This window comes from Alnus glutinosa, chromosome 2 (genome assembly GCF_958979055.1).
Source record: "Alnus glutinosa chromosome 2, dhAlnGlut1.1, whole genome shotgun sequence".
Classification (NCBI taxonomy): domain Eukaryota; kingdom Viridiplantae; phylum Streptophyta; class Magnoliopsida; order Fagales; family Betulaceae; genus Alnus; species Alnus glutinosa.
The window spans coordinates 33,736,221-33,753,223 of NC_084887.1; the positions used below are offsets into that span (position 1 = coordinate 33,736,221).

Genomic DNA, 17,003 nt, shown 5'->3' on the forward strand with positions numbered 1-17,003 from the left:
GATGGCCCTAAAGCAATTCAGCGGCGGTCCGGAGGTGGCTCGGTTGTGGTCCGATGGTGGCTTGGTGGTGGTCCGATGATGGCCCAGTGGTGTTTGGCGTGGTTCGATGATGGTTCGGCGGTGACCCATTGTTGACTTGGTGGTGGTCCAACAGTGGTCTAGTGGTGGCCCTATTATGGTCTGTTAATGGCCCGACAATAGCCTAGTGGAGGCTCGTTGGTGTTCGGGTGGTGGCTCGGTGGAAGTCCGATAGTAGGAGAATGAGAAGTTAAAACGTGAAAAATGATTTACAGTTTTAAAAATGAAAAACATTTTATGGAAATTAAAGAAGTTTTTTAGGTCAAACCGAAAATATTTTTGGTTGACTATTATTTTTTGTCGCATTAAACATAAGAGAATACAAAAAATATTTTTGAGAAACTATTTTACGCCGAAACAAACGAAGCCAACTTTTAAAGAATGGTTCAAATTGAAGTGAATAGCTCAAGTCCTTGGATAGGAAAAGCTAGCATATGCTATTAAACTATTTTAGTTGCAAAGAAAAATATTTGAGGTGTTACATGTTTTACTAAAACCCTCTTATAAAAAAACTCATGTCACATTTCACCTAAGTGTTATATGAATGAAAAAATTAATTAATAAAATTTGAAGCATACATTTAATTATTTGGTGATTAATTTAAAAACTAGTACTCAATTTGTAAGGAGCTCCAAACAAAAAAAGTAGTACCCATAAAAACACTCTAATTTCTCGATATAAAAATTAGGCTCGACAATTTTGACACGATCCGTAAATCCGGCACGAACACGACACGAATATATAGGGCTTGAGTTTAGGCTATAACCCGTTTATGACCCACCAACTTGTTTATGACACGTTTATGACCTATCAACCCGTTTATGACATATTTATGAAGCGTTAATGACACATTTTTTACCAAATGAATTGACACGATAACCCGAATTGCCAAGCCTAATAAAAATAGCATTTCCTAACGTCTTGGGGGTCAGCTCATTCTCACGCCGTTCTCGTCCTACACATGTCGTTCGGCCTATGCACCTTTTTCATTGTCACACCAAAACGCCGCCGCTTTAAGATCTCCTTTCATGGTCCACCCCACCCTCCCAAAGATACCACAGGTCTGCAATGGTGTAAAATTAGTGACAACCATCGGCGAGAAAGAGACATTTTCTGGGGAATCTAATTGATGGGTACTGAGTAAAACCGAATAATATTTAATTTATTATTTGATTTCTTCTCAAATAAAAAATATGTTGTTTTTTCTTATTCAATTTTTGTTTGAAAACCTGTAGCAGAGGAAGGAGGAGTAGAATCGAGGACTGGGAAGGTGGAGGAGGTGATGGAAGGAGTGGCATCAATAGCACTGTTGCCATGTGGCTCCATCTCTGGCCACTTCATCCAGCTTCCCCATTCCATTTGCTACGGCCTTCATGGCACTGGTATTACTTTCTGTATGTATATATGCGAACTGTGTTTTCCAATATATTTATTTGTGTCTTTTTCCCCCCTGGTGCAGGATTATGGTTGCATTTACTGTTAATTTGTGGGCTGATAATTCAGTTAATTTGTGGGAGAGGTTTAATCGTGGCGCACGATAGTGCGATGGGCGTACATTATCGTACATCATCAAACTGGGGGCTGCCATGGTCGCTCTGCTGCTCTAGCTTTCTGCAGCCAGAGCGAGTGCTTGCCCTACATTTCTTCCTTTCTTTTTTTTACTTATCAAAAAAAAACTTGTAACTGGGTTTATGTTGAAAAAACATATTGACTTTTATTTTACTTCTATAGTTCTACCATATGGTTGGATTAGTTGGAGGACGAATATTTTGTAATTTTGGGGTTCTGAGACACTACGGAAAGTAAGAGAATTTGAGCAGCCCAGAAAGTAAAAGTGCAAACCACCTTGGTGTGAAAAGGGGTATATAGTATTTTTTTTCTTGTTGGAAAATTTTGTTGCATGTTAAATATATGCTTGTAGATTGCATTTTACTCCTGTTTCTATTATATAGATGGAGGTTGGCCAACTTTTTAATAATATGCAATGTAAAATGCAGGCCATAGATATGATTGTTAACACCATCCATGAATTTTAACTCTGAGATCATGCTTGGATAACTTTTGTACTTACGCTGATGAACATTGTGTGTCTACTTATATGTCTTCTTAGTCAAGTTCCTGAATCCCGATATGGTAATGAAAAGTTCAAAAGATAAACTTGTGCTTATGGGCACTCGAGATGAACGGGGATAGTCAATTGATGCATTAGTAAGATGAATGCTCACCGGAAACTCAAATTATTTCCCTGTTTGGTTTCAATCCTGATAGACTTGTTGTCAGCATAGATATATCTCGTGCCAAAATCAGTCCTACACTTAATTGATGTGTATACAGAGACTTTAAAGTAAACACATTCACAATAGTGATAGAAACTTTAGGGAAATTATTGAATTTAATTTCTAACATCATTGTATTTGTTTGCTTGGCGAGTGACATCCTTATGTATTTATCCTTTGAGAATTTTCCAGCCGAAGATGATGGAAATTATCGCGTAGCTGCAATATTGGATCAAACAAAACATTTTTCCCATTAGAGGACTCTTGGCTTACTTGGTCCAATGTCTATCAAGGCTTATGTGGGAAATTTTCTGTAAATGTTTCTCATTGTTGTACCATGATAATTATTCTGTGTTTTTGGATTTTGTATTTTTACATGGTGAAGAGTTGGAATGTGAAAGAGAGTGCAGTAGGGGTGAGGATTACCGCTTGATCAAGCTCACAATCACAGACTTCAATGTAGGAGCTGTTTGCCTCTAAACCTTTTTTCTTCTTTATGTAGATATAAATATCTGTCCACTATACAAAATACATTTATTTTTTATGTTTTTTGTTTTGGGTAAAGTGCAAGTTGTCTTCCTGTAGGTAGGGATGATAGTAAATTACCTCTATTTCTTTAGAAAACCATCACAAAATCTGTGTTGTTTGGAGTGAAAATGAATTTGTCATATTTTTTGTCCCAGCTGATGGATTCTCCAACATTACGTGCACCGTGCACATATTGCTGGGACTGTTTAATTTCCAAATCCAAGAACAAAACTTGCTCAATTGAGAGCTAAATTTGGTGTTTCAAGCAACATATATTTATCCCACGAGAGAGTCTATCAATTGGAACATAAAATTTAATGATTTTATTGTATTCCAAACCACTGAGAGGTTTATTGACGGTTTCTAAAAGACAGTGAGGTCATTTGTAGTTATCCCTAATCTCAAGAATGTAATTTGTAATTACTTTTTTTTTTTTTCTCAAATTCCTCTAATGGGTTCTAATATATTGCAGAGAAAGAAAGAACAAGCTCTCGTTGTGGAGTGTAGAGGCCATGATGCTGCCCGCTTCCACAACATTGATCACGCTCACGGGTAAGCTATCTTGAATTATTTTTTCTGGTTTTCAAGCAGGCTACATTCTAATATTGATATTTTGCATTAGCATTCTTTTATTTTTGCAATGTATTAATATCTAAATCCACAAAAAATTATTTTAGCTCTGTTTTCATTTGGTTTAATCAGCTTTTGCACAACAAATTTCTCTGTAGTAGGTGGAATCGGAGCTATTTAGTGTGAGATTGCAGTTATCTATCGAAAATGGTTAAACCGTATAAGCGTAATGTACCCTGAGAATTGTTTATATGATGATTTCTGTCTAAATAGTTTAAATTTCAATTCATATAAAGTATTATATATTTAAGTTTGAAATCATTTTAGAGTGTGAAGTTGCTTATTTGCCTGTGATGTATCTGGGTCTTCCATTGGGGGCTCCTTACAAGTCTACTCGTATTTGGGATGGAGTTATTGAGAAGGTTGAAACACGGTTGGCTAGTTGGAAAAGGTTATACCTCTCTAAGGGAGGGAGAGTGACCCTTATCAAGAGTACGCTCTCTAACTTACCTACGTACTACATGTCTCTGTTCCCTATACCGGTGAGTGTTGCTTCTCGCATTGAGAAGTTGCAACGCGATTTTCTTTGGGGTGTAATGGGTGAAGATTTTAAATACCATTTGGTGAGTTGGGAGAAGGTTTGTACTCCAATTTCGAATGGGGGGCTTGGCTTTAGGAAGTTGGTTCAGTTCAATCGCGCATTGCTAGGTAAATGGTTATGGCGATTTGGCATGGATAGAGATGCTTGGTGAAGAGTCGCGGTGGACTCCAAGTATGGAAGTTTGTGGGGTGGGTGGTGCTCCCGAGAGGTTGCTGGGGCGTTTGGAGTAGGGTTGTGGAAGTTTATAAGGAAAGGTTGGGAGAATTCTCCAAATTCCTTAGATTGGAGGTGGGGGATGGGAGCAGGATTAGATTTTGGCATGACTTGTGGTGTGGAGATTCGATTCTGAAAGAAGTGTTTCCTGATCTGTTTGGCATTGCTCGGGTGAAGGATGCGTCAGTGGCTGATAATTTGGAGAGTTTGGGCGGGTCCATTCAATAGAACGTGAGCTTTATTAGAGAGGCTCATGATTGGGAAGTCGATGTTTTTGCCTCTTTCTTCCAGGTGCTGGGCTCTACCAAGGTGAATTTTGAGATGGCAGATTGTCTTAAATGGGTCCCGTCCAAGAAAGGTGTGTTCAGGGTGAAGTCATATTTTGGTTCTATGATGTGTGCTGGAGGTACTCGGTTCCCATGGAAGTGTGTGTGGCGGTCTCAGGCTCCCCCGAGGGCAGCTTTCTTCACTTGGTCTGCAGCTCTAGGCAGAATTCTTACCTTGGACAATCTTAGGAAGATGAACATAATTATTGTGGATAGATGCTGTCTTTGCAAGCGGGATGGGGAATCAGTGGGCCATATTCTTCTGCATTGCGATCTGGCCTTAGCTCTATGGAACAACATTTTCTCCCGCTTTGGTATTTCATGGGTCATGCCTAGGAGTGTGCTTGACTTAGTTGCTTGTTGGTGGAAGTCTGGGAGATCTGGGAGCGCTACTTCTTGGAAGATGGTGCCTATTTGCCTTTTTTGGTGTATTTGGAGAGAAAGAAACCTTAGGTGTTTTGAGAATCTAGAGAGCTCCCTAGAGGAGGTGCTAGAGTTGTTTCTCCATACCTTGTATGTCTGGTCGATGGCTTATTTGTACCCTTTATCTATCAGCTTTGCTGAATTTCTTGCTTCTTTTTCGCTTTCTAGTTAGGTGTTTCCTGTTGTATACTTCTAGTGTACGTAGGGGCGCCTTACGCTTTCAATAAAACTATCATTACTTATCAAAAAAAAAAAAAAAGTTTGAAATCATTTAAAATTCCATCTTTAACTTATCAAAAAAAAAAAATATAATTCTATCTTTAATAATAAATCCCAAGTCCTCTTCTCTTTTCATTGCATCTCTTACTTCGTTAACATGGATCATAATTGCATGTGAATAACTAATCCCTTTCCATGCTCATGTTTATGTGGAGGCAGGTGGGAGAAGGATGTTGTGGGCATGGTTGAGCAAAGGGAAAGGAAGAACAAGATTTTTGTTTCTTTTGTGTGTGAGACACTGAAAGCTGAGAAAGCAGCAGAAGATCATATCAGGCAGTTTATGCCTAAATTAGCTGGACTAAACGCTATTGGTATGTGATGCAGTCTTTTTTTCCTCTCTCTCTCTCTCTCTCTCTCTCTCTCTCTCTCTCTGAATCTCTGTTTTATAACTTGTATGGAAAAGATTCTGTTATCTAGGCAATGGTCTAGGCTCTCCTACCTGCTTGGTTTCTTGACACACAGCTGTTTAAATATTGTTATCAACTCGTAGTGTGTTGGTTTTTATTGTCCACTCTAACTTCAGTCATTTGTGCAGTGCACGACTAGCATGTGTGAGACTCCTAAGTAATGTGAACTTCTAGGCTTCTAGCCACTATGCTTTTGACCATTTTGGAACAGAAAGATAGATTAGGTAAATATAATTGCATAAGGGATGTTTAGAAGAGAATATAGGGAAAAATTAACTTCTTATAGCTACTAGGACGGTTTTGGCTTGCCTATATATATCAATGCTTGCCAGATTTCAACTTCATCCTTTAAAATGACATCTGAATTGTTTCTCAGACTAAAATGAATTTCTCCCTTGTGTTTTCTTTTATCTTATTTTTCATGTTAGCAAAAAGACAATAGCCTTTGTAAGAGTGGCTATGCTAAAAATGCAACTCAGTTGAAATTCTTAAAATCAACTCATTTTGACTTTTCCGAAGGAAGCAGACATCATATGTTGATTACTATGACAATTAAATTCCCTGAAGCTAGACATGAAACTTGATTTAGGATATTGTTTGGGTGCAACCTATAGGATTCTACTATGCAGGTTTGGGTTGGTTCCTGTTGGGGTGTTTGGGTTTCCTCATGTTTTTGGGGTTTGCGGGTTTTTTCCTTTTTCTTCCTCTTTCCTGTTTTGGTGTTCTTTTGTATACCTCCTATATGCTTAGGGGCACCTTTACGCTTTTTATATAATTTCTCTGATTACCTATTAAAAAAAAAAAAAGGATTTTACTATGCAGGTCACTGCAATGATTTTTAAGTCATATTTGGAGCGCATTATTTTTCTAGGATCAGAATTGCAAGAATAATTGCAGTAGTAGCATGTCCCCATAGTTTCAGAATTAGAACAAATTTTACTGCGCATCCTTTATCCTATACTCAGCGGGTCAGCAACAACACCATATCGCCAGCTTGAGCTTGAGCTTTTCCTTCAGTTGCCTTTCCTTTGGTTTCACAGGGCCACAACAGTATACTTCTAATAGCAGTAGACTAAAGCTTCTGTTCATTATGTACAGCTCTTTTATACTGTGATTTAATGTCAAAATTTTATATCTTGAAAATTAAAATGCCTGTCGTCCCTTATTTGAGAACTAAATTATGCAGTTAACATCGGCCGGATGAGCATTGCAGGTATGGACTTTGAAGCAGAAGAAACAGAGCTTTTACAGGATGTATGATCCTATGAATATACTTTTTATCCTTGTTTATACTTAAGTGGATCGCAGTATCATGCATGCAGTTCATTGTGATCTTTGCTCGTATTTCTTGTTTTTCAGTTTTGGTCAATTTTGATGCTTTTGAGTTTCCCTAATACCAACTTATCTTTTGGGTCGGAAATATAAACCTTCTTAAGTCAAAATGCAAAGGTGAAGCCATGCTCCACTTATGAATCCTCTGCATACTGGTTAAATTCAAACATGGTCTATATGGTTTTCATTATTATTAAAACACTCTTCGGGTTTTAGAGAATGATTAGATTGGCCCTTTGGGCTTTTTTGAGTTTATAAGATTAGTTCTTTCGTTCACCTGCCATTAGGCCTGTTTTTCACTTGTACAAAAAAACCAAAGATTATAAAACGTTGTTACGTGTGCGTCTTTTCCATATCAACATATTTCCTAAAACAAGAAAGGAGGGTGGGGTGACGGTGGGAAAAATCCCCTCTGTAGGTGGTGGTTGGGTTCTAAGGTGATCCACGCTCAACCCCGCGGAAGCGGCTTGCAGGGAACCCCCATCTTAAGGAGGTGGTCGGTCTCCCGCGACCCACCTCCCATGCTTTCAAGAAAAAAAGAAGATTATATTCTAATTATTATCTTCTCCCGTTGAAAATGCACAAATTTTTAGAAAAATCAGTAGCATATAAATTCTCGTTTATATATTTCAACTTTACAATGTTACCTTTTATTTTCATATTGAAAAATGGAAAATATATATATATAATGAATATGACTGGTGAGTAGCGTCACTACAAAAAACCCTACAATTGGACGTGTGTCTATAGTACCGGTTACAGTAGACATGCGTCCAATTAGTCACGTGTCTTTTTGACAGCGTGGCTAGTTGTATAAACACCCCAATTGGACACATATATAAAATACACGCGTCCAATTGGACACGTGTATTATTACACGTGGCCAACTGTTATTTTTTTTCCAAATATATATTAAAAAAAATAAAATTAGTTTTGTGTTCATTTAAAAAAAAAAAAAAAAAAAAAAAAAAAAAAACTCATCTTATTAACTATATAAATTTGTGAAATTATGGTGTACATAGCATATACACATAAGATACACGGGTCCTATGCGTATGCTACTGATCTAATTTACTAATATTTCTAAATTATGTGTGTGATATGTCATTATTCAGTATATGAGTATTTCATGTTGACGACGTACAGGAGAGGATGATGCAGAGTTTATCCAGTGATCCAGCCGCCACGCAGAGCGTCTCAGCAGACACGGTGCGTTGGGCACCGAACAACGCGTACAAACAGGCGGTTGGGAGGCCTGAGTACGCGGGGAGGGTTCGGCAGGTTGGGCCGAACGTTACACCTGTTCGGGGGACATATTTCTCATACAGGCCTCGCTCACAGGGGAGACCATCTGAGGGCACGTCTCGGGATTGGGCCGAACATGCCCGGAAGATGGAAAAAATCCAAGCGGAGCTACAGGCTGTACGAGAGAGGAATGACACGTTGGAGCAGCGCATGCAACAATTCGACACCATGGAGCAGCGCATGCAACAATTCGACGCCATGGAGCAACGCATGCAACAGTTCGAGGTCTTCATGTCCTCAATGGGAATATCACAACCATGTCTTGGTGCTCAGTCTTCACCTGCAAACGTAGGTAGTACGTCGTCAGTTAGTAGTGCATCTGCAGGTATGATTTATATTGTGTATAGGACAAAATTAATTTCAATTTGTTTTCATTACCCCTTTAATTTTGCAAGTAATATTATATACTTTAATTGTCTATATTATTTGCAGGTAATGCGATAACGGTTGGTACGTTGTCGCCTATTGGACGACGGCTAAGCCAGCACTCCCCTGTCGCTACACCTTCGCCCGCTATACCATCCCTTGTGCAGCAATCGCCGGTTGGCAAGAATACGTCTGGGACGGTACCTCGTGCTTCGCAGGGACGCCCTTCGGATTTGTAGATATTTTGTGTAATTATTTTTTGTTTGTAAAGATTTGCATAGTTAACAAATACGTTATTAATTATTGGTTTATGTAATTTGATTTTGTGATATTTTTGGGTAAAATAAATATTGCGTTATTTGTGGTCGGAAATAAGAATATTTTTTTTAAAAAAAAAAAATTAATTAACCCAAACAAATTTAAAAAGACAATAACAAAACTAAATTGAAAAAAAATTTCAAATTGTATTTTTTATTTTATTTAATTCTTTATTTGTATTTTTAATTTAATTTAAAAATACAATTAAAGAATTAAATAAAAAATTTAATTAAATAAAAAATATAATTTGGAATTTTTTTTTTTAAAAGAACACAAAATACACACATGTATTGAAATACACGTGTCTGACAGTTGGACACGTGTATTGTAATACACGTGTCTGATAGTTTGACACGTGTATTACAATGCACGTGTCAAAATGTGCAGTTAGTGACTTCCAGGTCTAACATGAGTCGCACGCGTGGCGATTTACATGTGGCAACCTGATCGACACGTGTACAGTGTCCGTACACGTGCCGAAATGCATGTGGCAAATGTCAGCAATTTTTGGAGTGCGTGTAACAAATGTTTTTGCCTTTTCTTATAATCAACTATTGTTTTAAGGACACAAATTTCTTGCAAACCAACCATTAAAAGTGACATGTCCCTTAGCATGTGAGAATTACATGTTTTTTTTAATAGCATGTGTTTTTCTCGTGCTTTTTTAATAGCTTAAAGAATGCATGTCGCTTTTAAATACTGGTTTGTAGGAGTTTCTTACAAATTAATTTGTAGGAAATTTGTCCTTCTAAGAAAGTCAAAAAAAAAAAAAAAAATTCGAAATATTATTTAAGATATGGAAGAATTATCATTGTTCGCTTTCCAAATCACATAATAAAAAAGGAAATATTGCTTATTTAGTATTTGAAGTTTGTAGTTAATATTTTTGAATAAGTAGCCTACTTATTAGAGATCTTTAAGATACATTTGGATAGCTTTTTTCTTTTTTCTTTTTTTCTTTAGCAAATACAAGGAAAAGGGAAAAGGGAATTTCAAGGAGCAAGGGTAATTAAAAAAATAATAATAAAAAATAAAAAGTCCTCAATTGTAGGGAATTTCAGTCCGAAATAGTCCAAAAAAGAAAAAAAGAAAAAAAGAATAGATATCCAGGCAGGAGGTGGTAATCACTGATCGAAACGCTCTCAGAAGTAAATAAAAATAGGAAAATTCACGCTAATTGTTGTTCGTGTTTCCTTTACCGACTTCGTTTTCCTTTCCTCCCAAGGAATTGTAAAGAAAAAAAAAAACAAATTCCAAGTTTTACCGTAGAGTTTTCCTTATCCCTTTAGGAAAAGGTAAAAGCGTCCGAAAAATCACCTGTATATAAATACCTCACATCAGATGCCAAATTAATTCACTGCACGCTCTTGTTCTTGCTCTTTCTTGCTCTTCTTCTTCTTCTTTCTGTTTCTTTGCGTCTTTGTTTAGAATCCGATCACCATGAAAACTGACCCAGAGGAGTCCATGAGTTCTCGCAAAAGGAAAAGAGACGAGAAAACTTGCGCCGCCATGTTCAAGCCCAAGAAAACTTCGAACAGGCTGGCCGTGGACGACATGCAGGACGGCGACAACTCGGTCGTCGCACTCCACCCAGAAACCTTGGAAAGCCTCAACGTCTTCAACGGCGATATGGTCTTGATCAGGGGCAAACTTCGGAGGGACACCGTCTGCGTTGTCGTTGCGGACTCGGCATGCGACAAGTCGAGGGTCCGCATGAACAAGGTCATCAGGTCCAACCTCAGAGTCAGGATCGCCGACATGGTCTCCGTCCACGAATGCCCGAACGTTTACGACGGCAAGAAAGTGCACGTTCTTCCCCTCGACGACTCCGTCGAAGGGCTCACCGGGAACCTCTTCGACGCCTATTTAAGGCCTTACTTTGAAGGCTCGTTTCGGCCGCTGAGGAAAGGCGATTTGTTTGTTGTGAGAGGCGGAATGAGGAGCGTGGAGTTCAAGGTCATGGAGACGGACCCTGGACCATGCTGCTTGGTTGCGCCTGACACGGAAATCTACTGTCAAGGAGAGCCTGTGAAGAGAGAGGACGAGGAGAGAATCTTATACGAGGTTGGATATGAAGATGTTGGCGGCGTTAGGAAACAACTAGCGCAAATAAGAGAGCTGGTCGAGTTGCCTCTCAGGCATCCCCAGATTTTCAAGACTATTGGTGTGAAGCCCCCCAAAGGAATTCTGCTTTACGGGCCTCCCGGCACCGGGAAGACCCTGATTGCAAGGGCTATTGCTAATGAAACCGGTGCTTTCTTTCTCTGTATCAATGGGCCGGAGATCATGTCGAAGATGGCTGGAGAGAGCGAAAGCAATCTGCGGAAAGCGTTTGCGGAGGCGGAGAAGAATGCTCCTTCCATTGTGTTTATAGATGAGATTGACTCCATTGCTCCCAAGCGTGATAAGACTAACGGGGAGGTGGAGAGGAGGATTGTTTCCCAGCTGCTGACACTCATGGATGGGCTCAACTCTCGCGCACATGTCATTGTTATTGGCGCTACGAATCGACCAAACAGCATTGACCCGGCGCTGAGAAGGTTCGGGAGGTTTGATAGAGAGATTGACATTGGTGTTCCGGATGAGGTCGGTCGTCTTGAGATTCTTCGGGTGCGTACCAGGAACATGAAGCTTTCGGAAGATGTGGAGCTGGAGAAAGTAGCAAAGGAGACTCATGGGCACGTTGGTGCTGATCTTGCAGCTCTTTGCACCGAGGCTGCGCTGCAATGTATTAGAGAGAAGATGGACTTGATTGATATGGATCAGGATGAAACGATTGATGCCGAGGTTCTCAACTCCATGGCTATCACAAACGAGCACTTCAAAGTGGCTCTTGGAAACAGCGTTGCTTCTGCTTTGCGCGAAACAGTTGTGGAAGTGCCCCATGTGAGCTGGGAAGACGTTGGTGGCCTTGAGAGCGTCAAGAGGGAGCTCCAAGAGACGGTTCAATACCCGGTGGAGCATCCGGAAAAGTTTGAAAAGTTTGGCATGTCTCCTTCCAGAGGAGTTCTCTTCTACGGCCCTCCTGGTTGTGGAAAAACTCTGCTGGCCAAAGCTATTGCGAACGAGTGCCAAGCCAATTTCATTAGTATTAAGGGTCCTGAGCTACTTACCATGTGGTTTGGAGAGAGTGAGGCCAACGTTAGGGATGTTTTTGACAAGGCCCGCCAGTCAGCACCATGTGTCCTGTTCTTTGATGAACTCGACTCCATTGCCATTCAGAGAGGGAGCGGTGTGGGAGATGCTGGCGGTGCTGCTGATAGGGTTCTGAACCAAATATTGACTGAGATGGATGGGTTATCATCCAAGAAAACTATCTTTGTTATTGGGGCTACAAACAGGCCTGATATAATTGACCCGGCACTTCTCCGGCCAGGGCGTCTTGATCAGTTGATTTACATCCCACTGCCGGATGAGAGTTCGCGGCGTCAGATTTTTAAAGCCTGTCTGAGAAAATCACCCATATCCAAAGAAGTTGACCTTGCAGCTCTTGCCAAGTTTACACAAGGCTTCAGTGGGGCTGACATCACGGAAATATGCCAGAGGGCTTGCAAGTATGCTATAAGAGAGGACATAGAGAAGGATTTGGAGAGAAGAAGAAGAAACCCTGAAGCTATGGAAGAGGAGGTTGCTGATAATGGAGTGTCGGAGATCAAGGCAGCTCACTTTGAGGAGTCGCTCAAGTACGCCAGGAGGAGTGTTAGTGAGGCGGACATCCGCAAGTACCAAGCCTTTGCAAGAACCTTGCATCATTCCAGCCCCAGGGGCTTAGGGTCTGATTTTAAGTTTTCTCTAATAGAACCATGTAATGGGCTAGTCAAGCCAGTTGTTTCTGATATTATTTTGAACGAATATAATAAGTAGAGCCTCGGGCTTTTCAAGATTTGTTGAGTTTTGCTGATTTTTCCCCATTTTTGCCTGAGAACATTCCAATTCCATTATGTGTATTCGGCATCCTTTCAAAAAAATAAAAAGTGTATTCGGCATAATAGATTGTCTAGTGTTGAGTTATGAGTTCCAAGGTTTATACGATCATTAATTTTAATGATTCTACAAACCATGAAATGACTCCTATTCTTTTAAGGCAGGGTGTAGAGAAAATCAAGAAAGCAATTAAAGCAACTAGTTTATCATAAACCAGTGTGTATAGATTATTGCGCACAAACCAATCTGCCCTGCAAATACATATACGGATCGAACATAAATGTACAGTACACGGGTATTACATGGTTTCCACATTAACATTTTATGTAATGGACGATTTAAAAGGTTAGCAGCTGTTTTTGGCCTTTCGATGGGAAAAATTTGGCAAGGCCAGGCCAGACTGAAGCAGCAGACTCGAAAGTCCATATGATATTGCGATGTTCTGGTTCAAACTTCCACCAAATAAGTTGAACAAAAGGCTCATCACATGTTTTACCTTCCCAACTTTATGCTCAATGATTAGAAATCTGTCCAAGGAAAGGATGTCTTGTTAGAATATTAACCAATAACCCTTTCACAGATATGATAGAAAGCACAAAAACTACCTAATATCACATATATGATAGAAACAGCAGCAGCAAAGGAGTATAGAAGTCTAGTACTCAACTCTGCTGTCTTAATCCAAACTAATTGGGGTTGGCTACATGATTCCTTTCAAGTAAAACTGACTAAGTAAATTAAAAAAAAAAAAAAAAAAAAAAAAAAAAAAAAAAAAAAAAAAAAGAACGAAAAGAAAATAAAAAGAAGAAGAAAAGAAAGAAAAGAAAAAATCTTCTGGATAAACTTTGACATGTTTTAGACATAAATTTTGCTTCCAATAAGAGGTTAGCATAATTGCAATACTCAAAATTGACAACAGAGGAAGGGTAAGACAAACATACATAAGCATAAGCTATGATTAACTTTAAATCAAGGCAGTATTTGTCATCGAAGGTGCTGTGTCTTAAACTAATAGAGTAGCTATTCAGAGACTAAGTGATGCGTAAAAATATCATTATTGGAATTCAACATACTTGATGCCCAAAACCAAAATTTCAAGTCAATACGGTCTGAGCTGTTGTTCCTGATCTCACAACTACCTAGTTATACAGTTAGTATACACACATAAAGCTTACTTAAGCACATAAAAACCCATGCAACTTGCCTAGCCTCCATGAAGAACACACACGCCTACGTGAAAGTTGGCCAAGCAGGGTTGGGAAAGTCTGGTATAATTCTATAGATGACTAAAAATGTGCTCAGAATGGTTAAATATTGATATTGCTGCAAAGTGCAAAGTAAGCTTATTGATGTGGATGTGCTGCTAAAAAAATCACTTCCATGATCTTCCCAAAGTTCTAACAGAACATGGAAATACTTGGTGCAAGAGGATACCTGAGTTTCATTCCAACTATCACTCCAACTCAGATGCCTCTTCTGAATCAGACAAAGGTAAGAGGGTGCAGATCCCAAGCATATGTCCATTGAGACACACATAATACTCAATGCAATCCTCATAAGCACCCAACCTGCAGCTGGCACTTTGTGGTATCATCTGAGCCTGCAGCATGTTCCACAACTTTGCCTTACAATAAGGGCACACCTCTGTTGGATGAAGCTGGGCCCCCCTTTTGATTAGCATCTTCCGCACCTTTGACATTGAGAACGACTTGAAAACTCCACGGAAGAATCCCACATCCCCCTCTTCCCCTTGATCAAGATGTTCACAAGGGTCAGACACATATAAAACATCTGTTCTGCATTGTGGCAAAAGAAAACTCTTCCCTGAGGTCCTAGAGAACCGGGTCCTATAAACAAAATGGCCTGGGATTTGAATGCTATTGAACAGGCCACCTTTCTTACATCCTGAACAGTAAATAAGTAGTTTCCCCAGTGCTCTCCAGTTCCCATCAACATTGTGACTCCCACTAGATTGCAGATCAAGCATCATCTTTGGTGCTCTTGTTCGGCAAAACTCCTTCCATAGTACTCTCTTTGCAAGATCATCAAACCACTTGCATACACAGGACAGAGTAGCAATTAGCTTAGGGTTCCAGTTCAAATGTTGAAATACTAGGAATATCACATCTTCGCTTAGATGGCCTTTTGTGCATCGACAGCTTGCTGAGTGTATGCATCGATACTGCTTTGTTAGAATCATTGTCAGCCACCTATTAACAAATATCATAAATCCTTGTCAAACATACCAAGAAAAAAAATTCTCTTAGTTAAAGTTCAAACTGATGACATTTGGTGGCTAAGTTTTCATCCAGGCACTACAGACAAGAAGCAAAATCAAAAATCATGATCTTGATGGAGGAATTCCAGTAGAATAACAAAATTTCTAACACTAGAGTTAAAAGGCAAGAGCATAGTTCCAGCAGTCACATCTCAACCACAGAAAACGTAATTAGATCAAGAGGCCATTCTTAGTATGCTGAAATGCAAGTAAAACGTGCTATTCAAGAAAGCTGATTCAAAAGCTTCAAAGTCGATACATACACAAATGCAATTTCCTCATCCCCTTGTCAAGTGCACAAAAACAAAAGAAATGGAAAATATTGCCTGTATCTACAAAAGTAGTGTACATTTCCCTGGTACACTATTGGTGTCACTTTTTCCATATGGCTATTATTCCACTACCTTAGAAACTTCTCCAATATACACGAAAAAAATCACCTCAATATCCATGTCGACATAAATTGCAGTCCATAAACACTTCAATTTGTACAATGAAGTATTCCCAACTAAGCAATAAAATTTAGATCTAAAACAGAAAGTCCATCAAAGTCCGATTACTATGGCATATGAGAGCTTAAAAGGGTTTTTAAGCAATATAGTGCAATGACATTCACTTAACTCGCACATATATTACTTCTTCTACTTGCGTAAGCAATGATTCAGTAAGTAAAATGTAACAATTCAACATCTTAGTAGAATTAGGACCCACCTGAAAATTCTTCAAATTCCACAAAGCCCACCAATTACGTTATTTTCAAGAGCCCAAACGTGGGTTATCAAAAGAAGAAAGGCTGAACTAGTATAATGATATGGGTAGCTATACATTTCGAATAGAATTCGGTTGCAACTCGTTAAACAAAATCCAAACAATTTAAAGCAAAAGGCATATGTTAATTGCCAATAATCAAATCACTTTCAGTCACGTGAAAATTAACTAAATTTCACTGACTTTTCTCAAAGCATGCCAGTCAATTCTAAAATTCCAGATCTGCATGCACTCCACATCAAACTTACACAACTTGTTTCACAAAATCAACTAAAAATTTAAGCAGCAAATCAGTTTCAACGAAAACCCACAATAGTTCTCGACTCCATTCTACAAAAGAAGAACGAAAATCAAGACCTTTACAAAACCAAAACAAAACCTATGCAATGAATCCGAGAGTGGACCAGATCGTAACTAAAACGAAATCGAAGACCCAAATTCTCACCTGAGCTTACGAATCCCCCATTCCGCGCAGTCCCAAAACCCTAGAAAACCCCCAACTCTGCGCAGACGAAATTCAACAGAGACTTAGGGTCAGCAAACCACAGAAAAAAGCAAAGGAAAACCCAGAAAAGAGAAACGAAGCGAAAAAAAAAAAAAAAACAATTACACGCAAGGAAGCATCGGGAAATTTGCTTTATGGGTAGGGGCAGTTTCGTAAACTAAAAAACACAGTTACAGAGAGGCATTGCAAGCGAAACGCAGGGCTGGGAGCGTCTGAGGAGAGGAATGGCATGCCCTCCACATCGAAGAAGAAATGTAATATATTGCTAAGGAAAGTATGAGTGACAAAGTAGTCGGGATTTTAGAGGAAAGACGAATGGCAGTGCGCCACGATTGGAAGTTTGGGATGACTGGCTAGGTGGCGGATATTTAGAGTCTGACCTGGCATTCGTGTAGTGGGGGGTCATTTTCGGAGAAGATGACCAGTGTTTTTACTGTTGAAGTTTAAATTGTTTTGTCGGGACCTGAGAGATACATTTTCAGAAGTCAATTCTGTGCAGAAGATTC

At 39.3% G+C, this 17,003-nt stretch overlaps 3 protein-coding genes across 5 annotated transcripts; 2 read left to right on the plus strand and 1 right to left on the minus strand.

The window, feature by feature from the left end:
- The first annotated feature begins 1,057 nt into the window (after window positions 1-1,057).
- On the plus strand, window positions 1,058-9,033 carry LOC133859636 (uncharacterized). Of its 3 annotated transcripts, none has more exons than XM_062295108.1 (8): window positions 1,058-1,211; window positions 1,314-1,460; window positions 2,740-2,813; window positions 3,355-3,434; window positions 5,454-5,605; window positions 6,888-6,955; window positions 8,180-8,663; window positions 8,771-9,033. In XM_062295108.1, the coding sequence occupies exons 1-8, from the start codon at window positions 1,208-1,210 to the stop codon at window positions 8,941-8,943; spliced, it is 1,182 nt and encodes a 393-aa protein (XP_062151092.1). In that variant the 5' UTR covers window positions 1,058-1,207; the 3' UTR covers window positions 8,944-9,033. The 3 variants fall into 3 exon arrangements, with proteins under 3 accessions (XP_062151092.1, XP_062151094.1, XP_062151093.1); XM_062295110.1 differs by having other exon boundaries at window positions 6,915-6,955; XM_062295109.1 differs by having other exon boundaries at window positions 1,060-1,211; window positions 1,317-1,460.
- Window positions 9,034-10,462: 1,429 nt separating this feature from the next.
- On the plus strand, window positions 10,463-12,886 carry LOC133860543 (cell division cycle protein 48 homolog). The gene has a single exon (XM_062296128.1). The coding sequence runs from the start codon at window positions 10,463-10,465 to the stop codon at window positions 12,884-12,886; it is 2,424 nt and encodes an 807-aa protein (XP_062152112.1).
- Window positions 12,887-13,135: 249 nt separating this feature from the next.
- On the minus strand, window positions 13,136-16,761 carry LOC133859639 (EID1-like F-box protein 2). Its single transcript, XM_062295118.1, has 4 exons — window positions 16,603-16,761; window positions 16,438-16,494; window positions 14,381-15,156; window positions 13,136-13,473 (listed from the first exon to the last, which is right to left on the minus strand). The coding sequence occupies exons 1-3, from the start codon at window positions 16,614-16,616 to the stop codon at window positions 14,400-14,402; spliced, it is 828 nt and encodes a 275-aa protein (XP_062151102.1). The 5' UTR covers window positions 16,617-16,761; the 3' UTR covers window positions 13,136-13,473; window positions 14,381-14,399.
- Between the last annotated feature and the right edge of the window lie 242 nt (window positions 16,762-17,003).